Source organism: Centrocercus urophasianus, unplaced genomic scaffold (assembly GCF_019232065.1).
Source record: "Centrocercus urophasianus isolate 14NV4802_14NV808 unplaced genomic scaffold, USGS_Curo_1.0 seq_43, whole genome shotgun sequence".
NCBI lineage: Eukaryota > Metazoa > Chordata > Aves > Galliformes > Phasianidae > Centrocercus > Centrocercus urophasianus.
The window spans coordinates 1502337-1519315 of record NW_024885011.1 but is presented as its reverse complement, the minus strand read 5'-3'; the positions used below and the strand labels follow the sequence as shown (position 1 = coordinate 1519315).

The following is a 16979-nucleotide window of genomic DNA, read 5'->3' as shown; positions in this document are numbered from 1 at the left end:
CCATTTTGCTGTGACCCAAAATGGCAACGGACCCCACAGGGCACTGGGAGCACCGTGCTGGATGCGGCCCTACAGGGGATCCTGGTGCACTTGTGACTTTCTTCTTCCCATCTGTGTGCCCCTGGTCATTCCTGTGCAGGAAAAGGACAGGGAGAGGAAGGGATGCGAACTGAGCACTTGCAGGTGAAGGGGGAGCTGAGAAGAAAAAAAACCCTTCTGATTGGGATTTGTTCAAAGCTCTCCGCCAGCGCGGTTTGCGCATCAGAAAGCTCTGATCGTGTGCAATCAAACCTTTTAATTTCCACCAACACAACCTGGTGCAGCTCCTGCAGCTTAGAATTGGTTACGGTGATTAATCAAAACAGGGCGGCCGGATCCAAACCCTTTATTGAATGTTGTGACAAAGGGATAAATTAAAGCATTTATGGAATGTATCAGATTGGCTTCCAAGAGCGAAATTTCCAAATCCTGAAGTTTTCTGCATGATGAGGTCCAAATGTGGAACCTTTCTATTTCAGGAAGCAGCCCGGGGGTCACCAGGGACTGTCGGGAACATCCTGGGGATGGATGGTGATCAAAGGGGGAAAGAAGGGCAGGGTGATCGCTGTCCCCAAATCGGCACGGATGGATCCAGCGCTGCTGGGCAGCCAGCATCAGCCTGGCACAGGCAGCAGGCTGTTTTCTGGGCCTGTGGGATAACAGCTCCTGGGTCGGGGCTGCAGCCATCCCTGTGTGCTGCCCTTTGGGGACCAGGATGTGCCCACAGCACACAGAGGTGACAGCGGAGCTGCAGTGGCCGCCCGTCCCTCCCACTTCCCTTCAATTTCCCAAACAATTTCCTCATCGGAGCTTTCTGTCTGGAACGTATTAGTGATTCACAGGCCCAGAGGAAATGGTGATGTTTGGGTCCTGCTCTGATGGGAAGGGTGGAGCCGGGGCCTGAGTTCCCCTTCTGTAGCCAAGGAGCGGACAGAGCTGCCACAGAAACCCCTCTGCTGTCCTGGCAGCGTCCCCACAAACCCAACCTGTGTGCGTTATGAAAGCAGAGATGGAGGAGAGGACAGGAACCCCCCCGTCCCCCAGAAGCCACCCCCACCCCCCCCAACCCCTGGTGCCATTGGGGCAGTGCGAGCTGGAGGTCAGCACGCTGTTTACTTTAATTTCTCTGAGAGCTTTGAGGGAGATTTCCCCCCTCTGTTATTAAATTCAGATGAGCCGCTGGGGAGGTTGGGTCGCATGTGGTTCAGGGCCCTTTTTTTTTTTTCTTTTTTCTTCTGTATTTTCTTTTGTTGTTGTTGCTATTGTAACAGTTTGCTTTTAACTCTTTCAGGACGGGTTCCCCAGGGCCGTCTCCATCCGGGGGACCCCGAGGTGGGTGGTGACCCCACAAAGGCCCTGGTTGCCCCCAGCCACGCTCACCTCACCCCTGAGGCACGGCATGTCCTCCCATGGCCATCGCCGCAGGAGATGGGAATCAATGGGAAGAATATGGAGATCTCCCCCAAACCACATTTCATTTCCTTCTGGTGCTGCAGATTCCAGCCCACACCTCCCCCTGCTCCCCGTGCACCACCGCCTGCTGCTCTCCTGGCCCAGGAGATCAGGAGAGAGCATGCAGTGCACACCAGGCACACAGACATGCAGCGATCACACACCGCAGGCGGCAGCCCGGTCCTGTGTGGGGCAATGCATGGAGCCAGGAGCCAGGGGTTGGGTGAAATCTGATTTAGGGACTTCTGGAGCCACTCTGGGGTTCACCCCGTGCCCTTCTCCCCCTACACCCTGCCGTGCACGGCCTACATCTCATCCAGGACATCCCATCCCGAAATCCCAGCCCATCGGATCCTGCTCTTGGTCTTTTTCAATAGTTTTTAATTTCCTGAAGGGAGAGCTTTTAATTTATTTCTGGAACAACGTGGGGGAAGAGGAGGGGAAGATGGATCTGAAATCCACCACTAAGCTCCCCCTGCCCCGAGCCCTCGCTTCTCTCCTGCCCCCTCCAGCAGTGTCCCCACTCCCCAGGTCCCTGTGCCAGGAGCTCCAGGTGACACCATGGCCATGGCACGGGGGTCCCGCCGCTGCCCCCCAGCACTGCTCAGCACCTCTCCCAGTGGTTTTGCTGCCAGGCCATGGGGTTGGATGTGGCACACAGTGAGGTCACCACCGAATGCAGTGCACAGTTGGCTCTGTGCAGCTGGGGTGGAATCCAGGCAGAAGGGAGGGTTGAGCGCTCAGTGCGTGTGTGTTGTTTTCATTGCAAACAGCAAATCTGCTCTGGTCTCAATCAGATGCAGATAATCCGGGGCTGGGGGAGCTGCACTGATGCAAACCCAAACCAAACGAGACAGAAAATGGTGATTTTCCTTTGGGATTCCAGCAACGATCCCAGCTGCGTGGGTGCCAGCATTGGGGAAAGGCCCCGAGTGGAGCAGGCACCCACTGACCCCAAAACCTAAATCTGGGATGGAACAGCTTCAGCTCAGCCTCTTTCAACCCCATTGCAGGAGAAGGTCCCTAAGCCAGGCCCAATTTCCTCCTTGAGAATATTCTGCTTTGCTTTGGCTTTGTTTTGATTCCCCTGAATGTCTGCTGACACAAATGTGGCTCACAGCACAGTGCAGCCCACTGCCTGCCCCACTTCTTCCCTTCCAGCCCCACTTCTTCCTTTCCTGTTCATCAGCAGAAGCTCTGGGCCGGTTTCTGCTTTTCCTTTTGGGATGGGAATGTTGAGTTTTTCACCTCATGCTGTGCAGGGAGAAATGGGCCCCACAGCCCATCTCGGTCCTTATGGGGTTTCTTTGCGGCCGGAGCAGCGCAGATCTATCGGCCTTCTGGGAGTCAGCAGATCAGATTTAACCCACAGCAGTGCAATTCCCCCACTCCCAACCTTCTCAATACCTCGGCAGAACGTCTGCCCGCAGCACCCCAACCCCACAGAGCCTCATTATCCACAGACCGCCTGCGGGGCTCCGTGTGACTTCCCCTGTGCTCCCCCGTTTGATGCCGCAGACTGACGGCTCCCTGCAGGGGGTGGGGGAGGACCGCGAAGGTCCCGTTAGGATCCCACGGACGCCTCGACCCCCGTCCCGACGGCCCCAACCCCAACCCCGTCCCTTCCCGGGTGATGCTGCTGCCGCTGCCCGCCGCGCACCGCCGCCCTCGCGGGTCCCTCCCCGCAGCCGCCGCCCTCTCTCTGCCCACGGCGGCGGGGACCGCGGCTTCGCTCGGAAGTGCGGCTCCGTGGCACCTCCCCGCGTGGAAACGCTTCCGCTCCCACCGGCGGCGAAGCTGCGAACGGCCCCGGTGAGTGCGGGCGGCGTTGCTGAGCGGGGCGGAGCTCCATCCCGGAGGAAGGGGAGAAATGGGGGGGGGGCTCAGCGCCGGTTCCCGCAGCCCCGATCCGTGCGCGCATCCTCAACCCCGCGGCGCGCATCCCCGAGCTCGGCCCCGCACATCGCCGGGGATGGGCAGCGGAACGCGCGGCCTTCGGGAGCCCCCGGCTGCGGGTCGGCCCCGCACTGCCCGTCTCCGTGCGTCGGTGCGCGATGCGGTGCAGCGCTGAGGCGGTGGGACGGGGTCATCCCGCACCGGCACGGAGCTGAGGGGGCTCGGGGAGCGCTTCCAGACGCGGAGTTGGGAGGTGCCGCGTAGGGCCGGGAATTGGGCTCGGGGTCTCCTTGGGCCCTCCGCAGCTCCGGCTGTTCTGTAATTGCAGCGCTCTGTGCCGCAGCGCTGCCCTAAGGGACCCCCGGCCCACCTCCGTGCCGCCCCCCGGGCCGATCCGTGCGCTCACAGCGCGGCGCTCCGCAGGCGATCACGGGGATCCTTCACGTGATTCTTGTGAGTGCTGGGAGCGCTCCCCGTGCTGATGCTCCGGAGAGAAGCACGTTGTTCTCCTTCCCCTCTCTGTCCCGTCCGCTCCCGGTGCCGTTGGGCGCCGCTTCGGGCAACAGCAGACAGCAGGGAAGAGCCTTTAGGGCAAGGAGAGCCCTTCTGCCTCCATCTGTAGGGGCAAGTGAGGGAGGAGGATGCTGCAGCCGCTCCCGTGCCGCCCCCGGGATGCCCAAATCTCCCAAGCACCCCAAACCCCCTTGTCCCTGCAAACCCGGCTCCCCCCTTTGATGCAGTGCCGCAGTGTGCGCTCAGCCCCACGTCTCCCTTGCAGGCAGCACCGCCGAGATGTTCGCCCTCTGCCCCCCCGACGCCCCGTTCCCGGGGGGCCCCGCATTGGGCACAGCTTTTTCAGGGTCCCTGCAACGCAACCCCGACTCCAACTGCAACTTCGCGGGGGACGATGAGTGCGACAGCAACCAGAACTGGAGCCGGGCTGGCGGGGGGGGTGAAAACACTGCAAATCCCTCCGATAATCTGCTGCTGTTAGCACAGAGACAGATGGCTCAAGGCGGGATGGGGGACGTCGCTTCGAGCGCGGCGTGCGACCCCCAGCAGGGCGAGCGCAGCCCCCCCGAGGGAGCGGAGGTCGGGGAGGGGGAGGCGGGCGGATCCCCGGCGGAGGATATCGGCTACACCAGCAGCTCGCTCAGCATCGACAGCCCCGACAGCGCCTGCGGCGGCGCCTGGGATCCCCCCGGGGACCCGCCGGAGGTGCCCGAGCCCCCCCCGGAGCCCCTGTTCCCGGCGCTGGCAGAGGCGGTGCAGCAGCTGCAGGAGAAGGAGCGCTTCAAGGAGCGGGAGAAGGAGAAGCACCACGTGCAGCTGGTGATGTACCGCCGCCTGGCCTTGCTGCGTTGGATCCACGGCCTGCAGCAGAAGGTGCTGGAGCAGCAGGACCGCCTGCAGGAGAGCTTCGACACCATCCTGGACAACCGCAAGGAGCTGATCCGCTGCATGCAGCACGGAGCGCCGTGCCCCACTGCTGCCCCCAGCCCCTGAGCTGCGCTCCTTCCATCAGCGTTCTGCACTCGGAGTCCCGTTCTGCTTCCCCCCAGCTCTCCACCCCCATCGGGGCTGAGCCCTGACTGTGATGGTGATGTTGGTGCACGGGCTCTGTGGCAGCCCCAGCCCCACGTGGTGCTCACCCATCCCAATAACCACAGAGCTTTAATGCCTTCCTCCTCCTCCTCGCCCTCGCTGCTCCCACACCCGATGTGTGCAGCATCGCCCTGCAGTGACCTGCAGCTCCCAGCGCCGTCCTGCTGCGCATTGTGGCACGGTGCCCTGGGTTGTCCCCAGCGCTGGGCCCAGCTGTGGCACAGCTCATAGGAGCTGCACTCACGCACTAAGTCCAGTGAGAGAGAATCACTCTGAAAAGTGACTTCAGAATGCTCAGAAATGCACATAAACATCATCAGCCCCAAACCCAGCACGCTTATTTCACAGTTCAGTGTTAGAGGAGAGTTGATTTAGATTTATTTCTGTGTTTTATCGACCAGGTCGTGTAGATGCACATCTGCATGCTGGGGGAGCCGTGTTAGAACCATGCATGGCCACAGAGCTGCTTGCAAAGCTGTGCTCTTTGCATCATTTTGTTGTCTTAAAGCAAAGAGACTGGTTGTTTGTTTTTTTTTTCCCCTAATGTCTGTTTTATCCAGTGGGGGCTGCGTGGGAAGTGTGAAGGACGGCCCTTCTTAAATAGAGATTCAAAAGGAGATGCTGTGTTTGCGTGCTGTGCTTTCTGCAGTGATCATTGAAGCTGCTGCTGTGATGGAGCAGTGGGCAGTGGGCTGTGCCCCATCCCCCCAGGAAGCCACGCAGCGCTTCCCTTCCTGCCACGGGCAGTGATGGAGCCTGGAGGTGCTGCCCTGAGAGCAGCAGAGCACCACTGGGTTCTTCCTTTATTCCCTATGCCCTCCTGCAGCCACCGTGGGCTGCAGCCCCCATCGCCCAGCTCCGTGCTGCGTGCTGATGGGATGGAGATAGGAGCACCTGAGCGCTGACCCCGGGGTGACCGCGCCTGGGGCCTCGCGGAGATCAAGCAGAAATGAGAAAAAGCCCTTTGAACCTTCCTTCACCCTTCTCCCCCTTCCTGCGGAGCTGTGGGAACTCGAGGAGCAGAGCCCCTTCCACGGCACAGGGCTGGGGAGCAGCAGGGAAGGGCACAGCAGGGCCGGTGGAGGCCCTTCCATCCAGAGCAGCACAAGGAGCAGCGGAAGCCCCTCGCTGTGCCTGGGGGTGCGTTGATGTCCCTGCAGGGGGTGCGATGGATGCAGCCTCGGTGCTGCCAGAGCCCCTTCCCCCACCCGGCTCCTCTGTTTGTCTTGGTCGGAAGCATGACACAAATCTTTACATCCAAGGTAAATATTGTGAAAATCCTGATTATTTGCTCAAGAAATGAAAGAATAACTGTGGGCGCGGATCAAAGCGGTGGCTGCGCTCTGCTGGCACAGAGGCTTCTCCCAGCCCGGTGCCCCCGGCGCTGCTCTTGGAGCCCTCCCCATCCTGAGCTGCCCATCCCCAGCCCCGAGATTTGGGAAAACAAAGGCACAGAAACCCGTTGGTGTCCAGTGGGGAGCCGTGTCCCAGCTCTGCATCCTGTGGGACCGCAGCTCCGTGTGGCTCCGGTGCCGGGACGGGGATCTCATGGGTATTCCTGCATCCCCAGGGATTCCCGTCCCTCCATGCATCACGGGCTGCAGATGGATGTGGGGGCTCTCGGGGTCTCTCTGGAGCTGCTCCAGGTTTGGAACCACTGAGGATGGAGTGATGCCATCGGGATGTGGGGCAGTGAAGGGCAGCTGGGCTCACGTACAGCCACGTTCCCAAAATGATCTGCAAAGCCCAGGATGTGAGAGCCCAGATTGCCACGTGCAGCAGACAGGGCCCTGTTTGGAAGGTCTTCTCTGCCTGTTTACCTTATTGCCACATTGAATCCCTGTAGCTGGGGCTGACCTGATGGCACAAAGTGAGCTCTGGCAATAGTTGTCTTTTTTTACATTAAAATAAGAGCATTACAGAAACGTCAGGTGTGTAGGGAGGAAGGTGTTTCACCTCACCATTGGAACCCTTCAGAACAAAGCAGCGGCGATGCTGATTGCTCCACATGCAAGCAAATTTGGGAAGGATTGGGGTTTTCCCCTCCCTGCGTTGCCCAACCAGCAGGAGCTGCAAAACCCCTCCATGCATCCTCCAAACCCCCGCAGTGCGTTGAGGACAGGGAAGTCGTGGTGCTGCTGGGTGGGTTCACACGACGGCTGCGGCTCCCACGTGCAGCACGCTGCACAACACGTGCGGTGCAGCACTGCAGCAAAGCAGCTGGGGCCACCCCTGCCCTCCATGCCCCTCTGCAGGGGTGCAGTCCAACAGGACGGGCTCCCATCCCGGCCCATATCTGATGGGGACCCAGCCTGAGCTGCCTTCTTTAATGATTCCCTTTGAAATGTTGTTGCTTCCGCACATCCCCCTTCAGGGTAGAATATTAAGCAAGAGCAACTCGGCTGGAAATTCAGATTGTTTTCGTGTCTGTTTTCATTTACATTTTAATGATAGAGAAATCTTATAAATCAGGCTATTTGCAGCACTGCTCCTCGAAAGAAAAGGGGGGAAAGAAATCAACTGCAGCAACTCAACCTCTCCCCTCTGCAAAGCGTGCCGGGAGGTGGGGGGGTCACCAAGGGCTTCTGCATGGCAGCACTTCTCCTGCCCCTTTTTCCTACTTCTTTTGCCCCATTCCTTGCCCCGTTTCTGCAGACCGGGGCTTTGAGCAAGCAGAAATCCACTTTCAGGCACTGCAGAGTGCTGGGGTGCTGGGAGCTGTGCGTTCTGTCCAACCTGGGGTGCAGGGAAGGGGTGAGGAGGTGGCTCAGATGGGGAACGGAACCAGGCCCTCCCCAGGAAAACAGCTGGGAGTAAAGATCACTGGGAGAGAAGCAATAAACTCTCGGTTATTCTTCTGCCATCGAGGCCAATCAAGCTGCAAAGAGTGCCTCAAGGCCAGTTGTACATCATTATTTCATAGCGCGTTCCCTCTGCGATGCAGCGGCTGTCTGGCTGCAGGGAACACCTTCGTGGTTTTAAGCATCAGCGCTGAAATATCCTGAGCCCTGAAAGCACGGCGCTGAGTCCCAGCAGCCTCCGTTCTGCCCTTCATTCCTCGGAGGGGAAAATAACCCCATTGCCACGACTCTGGCTGTCCGTGAGCATTTGATTGAGGGCTTGGAAACGAGGGTTCCGCACAGACAGCCCCCAACTCCCGCAGCCCTGGCGTGGTGCTCATGCAGAGCTCTGCGGTTCCTTTGGTGGGGAAGGGGGGCATCCCCAGGGCTGCGTGCCCAATGCAAAGGGCTGATCTGCTCCCGGGATGGGGCAGGTGGAAGGGAAGGCTCTGGCTGGGCCGGGTGGAGGTGGATTCCCAGCTGTTTGTGCTCAGCTCCAAACTGAAGCGGTCACCCTGAGCTCATGGGCTGCGTCTGTGTTTCCTCTTTGGGCCCTGTCACCCCTTCACCCCATCCTGCCTCCTTCTCCCTGTGCTTTGGGCAAGGTGAAGGCAGCCTCCAGCTCCTGCCAAGGATGGAGCAAAGAAGAGATGAATGCATTTACTGAGTCCATTGATGGCTCTGCTCACTTCATTCCACTCCCCACCATCCAGCACGGTGGCTTTTTACACTCCATGGATGCTCATTTTCACATCCCACACATCGGGGCTGCGCTCGGCGAACCCCACACAAACCCAACCCACCACAGCCTGGCAGAAAGAGCTGGAAACTTTTTAAAAATTCATGGGGGGAAAAAAAAAAGAAAAAACCAACTGCAGAATACAAAGACGAATTAAGAGAAGCCAACAGCATCGGGGCTGAGTCTGTTTGGTGGTGATACTGCTCGGAATTAAGGCACGATGGTCTTTCTCGTGGCCAGAGGGGAAGAAGAGGGCTCCCAGTGGAGAGGACCCAGCCCGGCGCTGGCGATGCTGAGCAGGGATTGATAACCCAGCACGGGGGGGGGACGTGGTGCTGCTCTGGGCCGAAAAGCTGCATTTATCCCAGCGATAGCAGCGAGCCAGAGCTGCAGGCCTTGGGGGTAAAAAAGGCTTAAAAACCCATCCTTCATTCAGCAGGCAGCTGAGGAGGCAGGGGGAGGGGGAGGAGAAGAAATGGAGGGGGAATTCAGAGCTGGGGGAAGAAGGGGGGGGGGGGGGAAGGCTGGGGTTGGGTGAAGGGTTCAAGTTGCCCAAAAAGCATTGAAACATCCCAAAATGTGGTGGCGATGATGAGGAGGGAGGTGCTGACCACAAGGTTTGGGAAATGACTTGGAAATCCAGCTGGGATTTTGCTCCCCCCTCCCCTCACACCACCTCTCCCCATGGCTGAGCCACTCTGAGTGACCCGCACTGAGCTCGGCGTCCCCACACTCACATCCCCCTCCTGCACCCAGTGCTGCCTGCGGGATGTCTGCAGGATTTGGGCAGGTCCACAGGTGGAGCAAACAACGTGATGTGACAGCAAGAGCCGCCGGGCACAGCCAGGAGGGGCTGCAAAGTCAGGGAGGAAGCTGAAGGCATTGGGGTGGTCCTGCGTGAGGCTGATGTGTGGCACTGGAGCACTGAGCACGGGATGGGCGGCACCCGGGGACACGGCTCTCCTTGGAAGTGAACCCAGAGGGCACCGCACGGACGTGGCCTGGAAGGAACCCAAATTTTGAAACGTTGAATGTTTGATGAAACTGTTGTTGTTTCCCAGCCAACCCCACTTCTGAGCTCATCGATCGCGGGGCCAGAAGGGAGCGTTGTGATAATCCCATCTGACATCTCGCGCGGCGCGGGCCAGAGAACCTCACTCCATGTGTTCTCCACCAGCCCTCCGTTCCTGAGTGCTGTGTCTGTCAGGAAAGCATTCATCAGCTCTGTGGCTCTTAGCTGGGGCCTCGGGCACAGCAATGGGCTTCCCTCACCCTCCCGGCTTTAGACACGGGGATGACTGCTGTGAGTCCAAGAACAGATTGAGGAATCCCCTTCCCTATTCTTCTCCTTGGGGTCAAACCCTTGAGAGCTTGCTGAACCCTGGGGACGGGCTGCTGGCACCTTGTGGTGATCACCAACAGCCATCTCTGCTCATCCAACCAAAGAGAAATGCCACTACCCCACGTCTCCCCATTGACAAGGTGGCCATTGGTTGCCATGCCCTGGTCACCCAACCGAGAAGTGCCACCATCCACCATCTCCCTGTTGATGGGGAGTTTGCCTGCCACGCTGCTGAGCTGGGTGCAGAGCGCTAGGATTGCGCTCCGGAAAGAATTCAAATTAGGTATGCGTGTAATTACAGATATCTTATCCAAACAGGAGGAGCCTGAACACCAGTGGGGATCTGGGGAGAGATCTCACTGATGCAAAGCGGGATGCGACGCAGTGAGCGGGGTGGCCCCAGTGCAGGTTGTGTTCCTGGTGATGGGGAAACGCTGGGAAGAGATGCAGTGAGATACATGGATGTGATGCCAGAGGGGACCTGGGCAGTGCCTGCAGCTCTTGGGGGCAGGAATGGGGCTCCTCCCCAGGGACCACTCATGGGGTTCAGCCCCCTGAGCCATGCAGCATTGCCTGGAGCCCGCTGAGCCTGAGTTGCACCATGACAGCTTACATCAGGGCAGGCTTCATGCTCCATGATGGCTCACATCAGGGCAGGCTTCAAGTTCCATGATGGCTCACATCAGGGCAGGCTTCATGCTCCATGATGGCTCACATCAGGGCAGCTTTCATGCTCTCTGTTGTTTGTTTTTTTTTCTTAGATCCAAACCACAAAGCTCTGCTGCAGCTCAGAGCCGCGTCCCATGGTTTTGGTGGCCATGGGGATGAGATGGGGATGGAGGCATCCTGCAGTGGGGCAGGTTCCATGCGATAGGTGAAAGGTATGGGGAGCTGCTCACGAACGGAAGGCAGCCCCTGCAGCAAACTTTCCTTTGAAATTACCCTGTTGATGAATCTCTCCTCGAGTGACTGGTGATAAATGAAGCGATTATGGGACTGACCTGCCACGGGGCTGAGATTGTGGGAGGGGGGCGAGAGATGGCAGCTCAGAGCTTGGGGCCCCCCAGCACCGCTGCCTTTGGGCTCTTTGCAGCCCCTTTCCCAGCTCCTGCAGCTCAGGATGCGACGGCAGCGCCTGTCCCACCCCGGGGTCGTGCATGGACACGAGGCTGCAGGAGGTGACTCTCAGCTGTGCGTGGTGGTCCCTGCCCGTAGCGGGGCCCGATGCGTGCGAAAAGCAGATTTATTTCTGCCTACGTTTCATATTCTTCACGCTCCGCGGCGTGAGACAAAGGATCAGCTCTTCAATAGAGTCCGAAGAATAAACCTTAAACCTCATCAAATCCAATCCGCCAATAAAAATTGCCTGAACAAAAGGCCGGGGACGGAGGGCGGCGGCGGGGGCCTTTTAGCCACGATAACAAGTTTTCACAAGACTGTTTATCCGCACAATTTGGAACGACACTTAAAATCTCTAATCCCAATAGGCATGAAAGTGCCCGTCCCAGCAGGCAGGTGGGCTGTCCCCAGCCCGGTCCCTGCGCTGCTCGGTGGCCGTCGCATCCGTGGGGGTCACTGGGAACGCGCTGAGACGGGGCAGCTGCAGCCTGAATGCTGCCTCAAAGCCCCCTCCCCACCCTTCTCCCCATCCCACCCCCTATTCAGCCCGATTTTAAAAGGCAGCAAAATGGTTACAAGGTTTAAAGCAGAGGCGAGCAAAATGCTCCACAATAGGGAGGACAAAGGAGGGCTCGGGGCTCTGCTCCCTAATCCACAGCCCACGGCGGTGCAGCCACCCGGATTAGGGCCGCTGCCAGGGGCTGCCCCACCGCTGGGTTTTGGGGTGAGCCCTTCCCGGTGCTGAGCATCCGTCCCTCGGTGTGGGGCGATGGGACCGGACAAAGCGCTGTGCCCCAGAGCTGCTGCTCAGTGTGGGGTGGGTTTGTGGGGTGGGTTTGTGGGGTGGGTGGGTGCCCTCAGGATGTGGCTGGCACGTGGAGGTCTGATGGACATCTTCCTCCAGCCATCATGTGCCACAGCTTTGCCAACACCCAACCAGTCAAATTGCCCTCTTCAGAGTGGGATCCTGGAAGGGGTGGGGGTTTGGTGGGGATGTGGGCTGCGGTGACGGCCTGGCAAGGGCACATATGGCATCGGTGCCATGCCTGGCACTCTGTGCAGCGTCAGCACATCTGTCTGCACCCAAAGGCACTGCTGTGCGTGCAGGATGCCATCGTCCTCACGTGCTGGGATTGGCTCCCGCAGGGTGCTGGAGCAGAGGGACACACAGTGTGACACTGGGGACAGATCACAGCCGCATGGCTGGGATGCGCTGCGCTCCTGCTCTGGGATGCTCCGATAGGAGAAGCATTTAATTACTGTCGTGTGAACATCAGGGGCGCTGCTCCCTCCTTTCCCAGCATGGTGAGGGCTTGGGGTGCTTTTCGGGCACAGCTTTGGTGGCAAAAAGGAACTGGAAGCAGTGAAGATCTCAGGGCCTGTGCTGCTGCACCCCCAGCCCTGCTGCGCCGTCCTCACCGCAGTGACTCTGCTCAGGGCCGTCCCCATGCAACCAAAGAAAGCAGCATCGCATTTGGCCACGCCGGACACTTTTTCATCTCCAAAACAAAAGCTCTCCAATGAACCAAACAGCAGTGCTGTGCTTTAAATTAGCATTAATTGACAAAGCTCGGGCAGAGCTGCTGAGCAAATCGGAGCCTTAATGTATGAACGACAGATTATTTTTTTTTTTGCCCCTTTGGGTCTGGGCTTTGATTGAGGGCTTTTTCTCCCTCAGCGATGGGGTTGGGCTGCTGTGAGGTGGTGGGGCGACCTCAATACGGGGTGACCACGGCACCTCTAATCCCCTCTTTTAATTGATTACTCTCACCCATCCCCTGCGGCGACGGGAACGGGGACCCACCCTCTATAGATTAGCACCCTTTAGTTTACAGCTCAGCCACTTTTTCAGTCCTTTGCCCCGCAGCAATGCATGAAAATAACGCTAATCTCATTAAGGACAGAAGGGAGCCCTTCAAAGTTTATTAATAATGGGAGCAGACAGGGAGCGAGCTGGGCGCTGGGTCGGGTTTCAAAGCCGAGAGGCGGCGGAGGGTTTTTGCTTTGAGCAGAGCTGATGGGCAGCAGGGGCAGATCGGGATGGGGACGGTGGCACCTGGGCGTCCCCTCCTGGAAAAATGACCTCCACAAGTCCTACCAACGAGGCCTTCCTTCGGCTTCAAATGCCAGAACAAAGGGGCCCTGATTAAAGGAAAAAAAATAAGGTTTTTCCAAGGGTGGCAGCCCTATTTTTGGTGGTTTTATCCCCTTCGGGTTGAACTGCAGAATCCTTCCTGCTCCTGCTTGCATCAATGAGGGCAGCAGCATGTCAGCCCCAGCTCAGCATCCCTGACCTCAGGGACCTCATAGAACCTAAAGGGACAAGACCCCAAGGGGAGAAGAGCTCAAAGGGACAAGATCCCAAAGGGAGAAGAGCCGAAAAGGAGAAGTACCCAAAGGGAGAAGCCCCCAGAAGAATCAGCCCCAGCCCAGCGCACCTCCCGCCCTCTCTGCGCCCCCGTTCCTGCTCCCTCCCTCCCCCCGCTGCCCAATTAGCACCGTTACACCGCACAGCTGCCAGGACTTTCCTTCCAGGCGCACGCCCTGTAGGTTGCGCCCTCACCTCACACCACTGCTGTGAGCCTCAGCGCCCGCCCCGACCCCTCCGCTCCATCTGGAGGAGCTTCCATCGCTACTAATTAGCGGGGAGCATCCCAAGGACGCCCGGAATTCAAGGAAGCGGAGCATCCCATAACGGGACACGGGGTGATGCGCGGCACGGCGGGGCCCGGCGCCCTCCTACCAACACCCCGACCCCGCTGTGGCTTTGGGGTGCAGCGCTGCGGGTCGGGGGGCTGCAGGGGGGGGGTTGGGGTCCCGGGCTGCGATCCCTCCAGGCCCCACCTAATCACCACCGCTCTGCATTATTACCCTGCCTAACGCGGCATGCTTTTAAATAAAATATGCAAAGATTTCTCAAATTATTTCCCCGGGGCAAAAGCGTTTTCTATCTCTGCTCGTGCATGTTAATCTGAAAAATGCAAATTCCGCACACACCCCCATCTGTTGGGGCTCGGCCATTTATTAACTTTTTTTTTTTTTAATTGTGAAATGTTTCTTTTATAAAAGCCGTAGGTTTCGTTATCTGGGCTCCTGTTTTATTTCATTTAGGAGAAAACAGGTTGGAATGGATAAAATAAAATCAAGCAACTGTGGAGTGTGTGTGTATGGGGGGGCTTAGGACTCACTCAGCACCAGTTTCAGTCGAGGTTGCAGCCATGGGGAGGATCTACATGGGGAGGGATGGGGCTGTGCAAAGGATGCGATGCAGTGATTTGTGATGCAGGATGGGCTGAGAGCCTCAGGTCCCCGCTGCAGCATTTTGGGCTCCTGTGCAAAATCATTAAAAAATATCAAGAAAAACGCAACCGTGAGCACAAGAAAATAAAAAGGGGACGCCCCCCCCCCCCCCCCCCCGAATGAAAGAGCCGTCGGTGCCGTTCCTGATGAGAAGGAGATGTGACAGAGCTCAGAGCACTGAGAGTAATTGAAGGCCCACGGACAAAGTTGCTCACGGACAACATTGGGTCCCATCCCCAGGGCTGCAGGCTGCGGCTGTGGGATCCCAGAGCTCTGCAACGCTCTGTGTGAGGAGTCAGAGAGCCTGCAGGGCACGGGGATGGGAGGGGAAACCTCTGTGGAAGAGGAACCAAGTCCTTCCTTCTAAAATAGAGTCCTAAAATAGAAACCCACAGAGCTGCAGTTTGGGCTGAGTCCTTGTGTCCTCGATAGCAGGGGCACCGAGCTCTGGAATGGTGACACAGATGGGAAGGGACACACAGCATCTCTGCTTTGTCCCAGGAAAAGAAAAACGTGGGGGAAAAAAAAGAGGAAGGAATGATGCAGGGCATAACAAAGGGGAGGCTGGGAACTGCTTTCTGTTGGAAGCCAAATCTGAGCCCAGTCTGGGAGACCTGGCAGTCACTCCGGACTGCCTTCCTCAGCTTCAGAGCTCCGGGGTTGGGGTCCCAGTTCTGATGGGGCCGCAGAGCTTCGGGTTCCAACCTCCCCGTCCCGCTGTCTGGGTGGGAATCGGGTCCCGTCCCACCCGGAGGGCTCAGCGCTATGGGGCAGAGGGAGCTGCAGTCCCACCCACCGCAGCCCGACCCCAAAGCCGCGGTGCGGGGAAGCAGCGGCTCTGTTCCTTTAAAGCGGCGCCGGAGTCCCTTTTTTTTTTCCTCTCTTGTTAAAAGATGTCTGGGAGGGGAGCTGCCAATCTGAAAAATGATCCTTTCTTTTTTCCATTTTCTTCCTTCTCTCCTTCTAGCTCGTGCTCATCTGTTCAGGTGAACCGCAGGCACATTCATTAAATCTCTGTCTTTGACACCTCAGCTGCTTTGGAGCCCTGGGCTGCTCTTTCCCTTCCCTCTCTGCGCTGTTTTTCTCTTTCCCCATCCCCGAGCCCGCCTGATCAGCACACCAAAGCAGCGAGAGCGAGCAGCAGAATTGTTAACTAAGCACAACGCGGGCGATGGGTGCAAGGGGCCGGTGGGTCAGGATGGAGCAAAACCCACAGCGAGCATCCCAAGCACGCCCCGACCGCGGGGGCACGGACCTCTGAATGCAGAGGGGTCCCCCGGGCTGTCCTTGTCCCCAGCCTCGTGCCTGTTGTGGGACAGAGGTATGCAAAGGATGGCCATGGGATGGCAGCGGTTCCCGCCACTATGGGAGAGGCAGAGCCCTAGCAAAGAGGATCTGGGTACGGATCTTGGGAAAGCGCCACGCTGCAGCCGGTCCCTTCCCATGGGACAAATCCCCCGTGTCCCCAAATGGGGAAACCCCACTGAGACCTGACTGAAATCTCATTGAAACCGCACTGAAACCCCATTGAAACCCCATCGTAACCCCAGCTGGGGACACTGGGGGACCTGGGGACCCAGTGCCATGGGAAGGGGCCGTCCCCAGAGCCGAGCCCTGCAAAGCTGTGAATTCCTGCAGAGTTTTGTTAGCGGGATCAGCGCAGCCTGGTGTCCTGCTCCAAATTAATTATCCGCTGACACGATTTCGCTTCTTTCCCTTTGTGTTATTTTAATTAACAGAGATCTCCTCCAAGCAAGCCAGCTGTCATGTAAATTGTAAAACTGTCAGCATGTACAGGAACTTAACAGGGATTTTTAAAAAGCACTGCACAAAGGGATGTGCTACTTTCCCTTTCTGTGGGTTGGTTGTTTTTTCCCCCCCCCTTTTTTTTTTCCCTTAAAATCTGGCACATTTGTAAAGTCGAAAAAATAAAGTGTGAAGGGCTGCGATGGGGACGCAGACAGAGAGAGCTCTGAGCTCAGATCATTCACTGCGCCCAGTGAGCACGGGGTGTGATGCTGTGACGGGGACAGAGATGCCCAAGGAGGCTGTGGATGCCTCAGCCCTGCAGGCATTCAGGCTGGATGTGGCTCTGGGCAGCCTGGGCTGCAGGTTGGCGACCTGCACACAGCAGGGGGTTGGAGCTGGATGAGCGTTGAGCTCCTGTGCAACCCAGGCCATTCTATGGCTCTGTGATTCTGTGACTCCACACTGATCTGTCTCTCCTGTTCACTCAGTGCTGCTCTGACTGGTGCCCATTCATCCCCGTCTCCAAACAGTGTAAATGCACCCAGGAATGGCCGCAGCGTGGAGCTTCTAAAAGAAAAACCCATTGCTGAGCACAGCCCACAGAGCTCTGGTGCTTTCAGTTGGGATCATCCCCAGTGTGGTGGATGCTCCACCGGCCCCACGTGCTGCTCCTGCAGGCACCATTTTTCCATCTTGAGCCTCTTTTACCCAAGGAAGGACTCATCCTAAAGGGCGTGAGGTCCAGAGGGACGCTGGGGGGCTTCAGTGGGTTTCAATGGGGCTTCAGCAAGATTTCAATGGGGTTTCAATGGGATTTCAGTGGAGCATCAATGGGGTTTCCATGGTGCTCCCTGGGGTTGGGATGTGCCCATCACACGGACGTTCCCCCCATCCACGC

The 16979-nt window shown here is 58.0% G+C and overlaps 1 protein-coding gene across 1 annotated transcript; it reads left to right on the top strand.

Annotated features, from left to right (window-relative positions):
* The first annotated feature begins 3282 nt into the window (after positions 1–3282).
* Positions 3283–5592, top strand: CUNH1orf216 (chromosome unknown C1orf216 homolog). Its single transcript, XM_042834072.1, has 2 exons — positions 3283–3303; positions 4166–5592. The coding sequence occupies exon 2, from the start codon at positions 4180–4182 to the stop codon at positions 4891–4893; it is 714 nt and encodes a 237-aa protein (XP_042690006.1). The 5' UTR covers positions 3283–3303; positions 4166–4179; the 3' UTR covers positions 4894–5592.
* Positions 5593–16979: the final 11387 nt, after the last annotated feature.

Coding starts and splice junctions, on each gene's coding strand:
- CUNH1orf216 (XM_042834072.1), top strand. CDS start 4,180: ATGTTCGCCCTCTGCCCCCCCGACGCCCCGTTCCCGGGGGGCCCCGCA.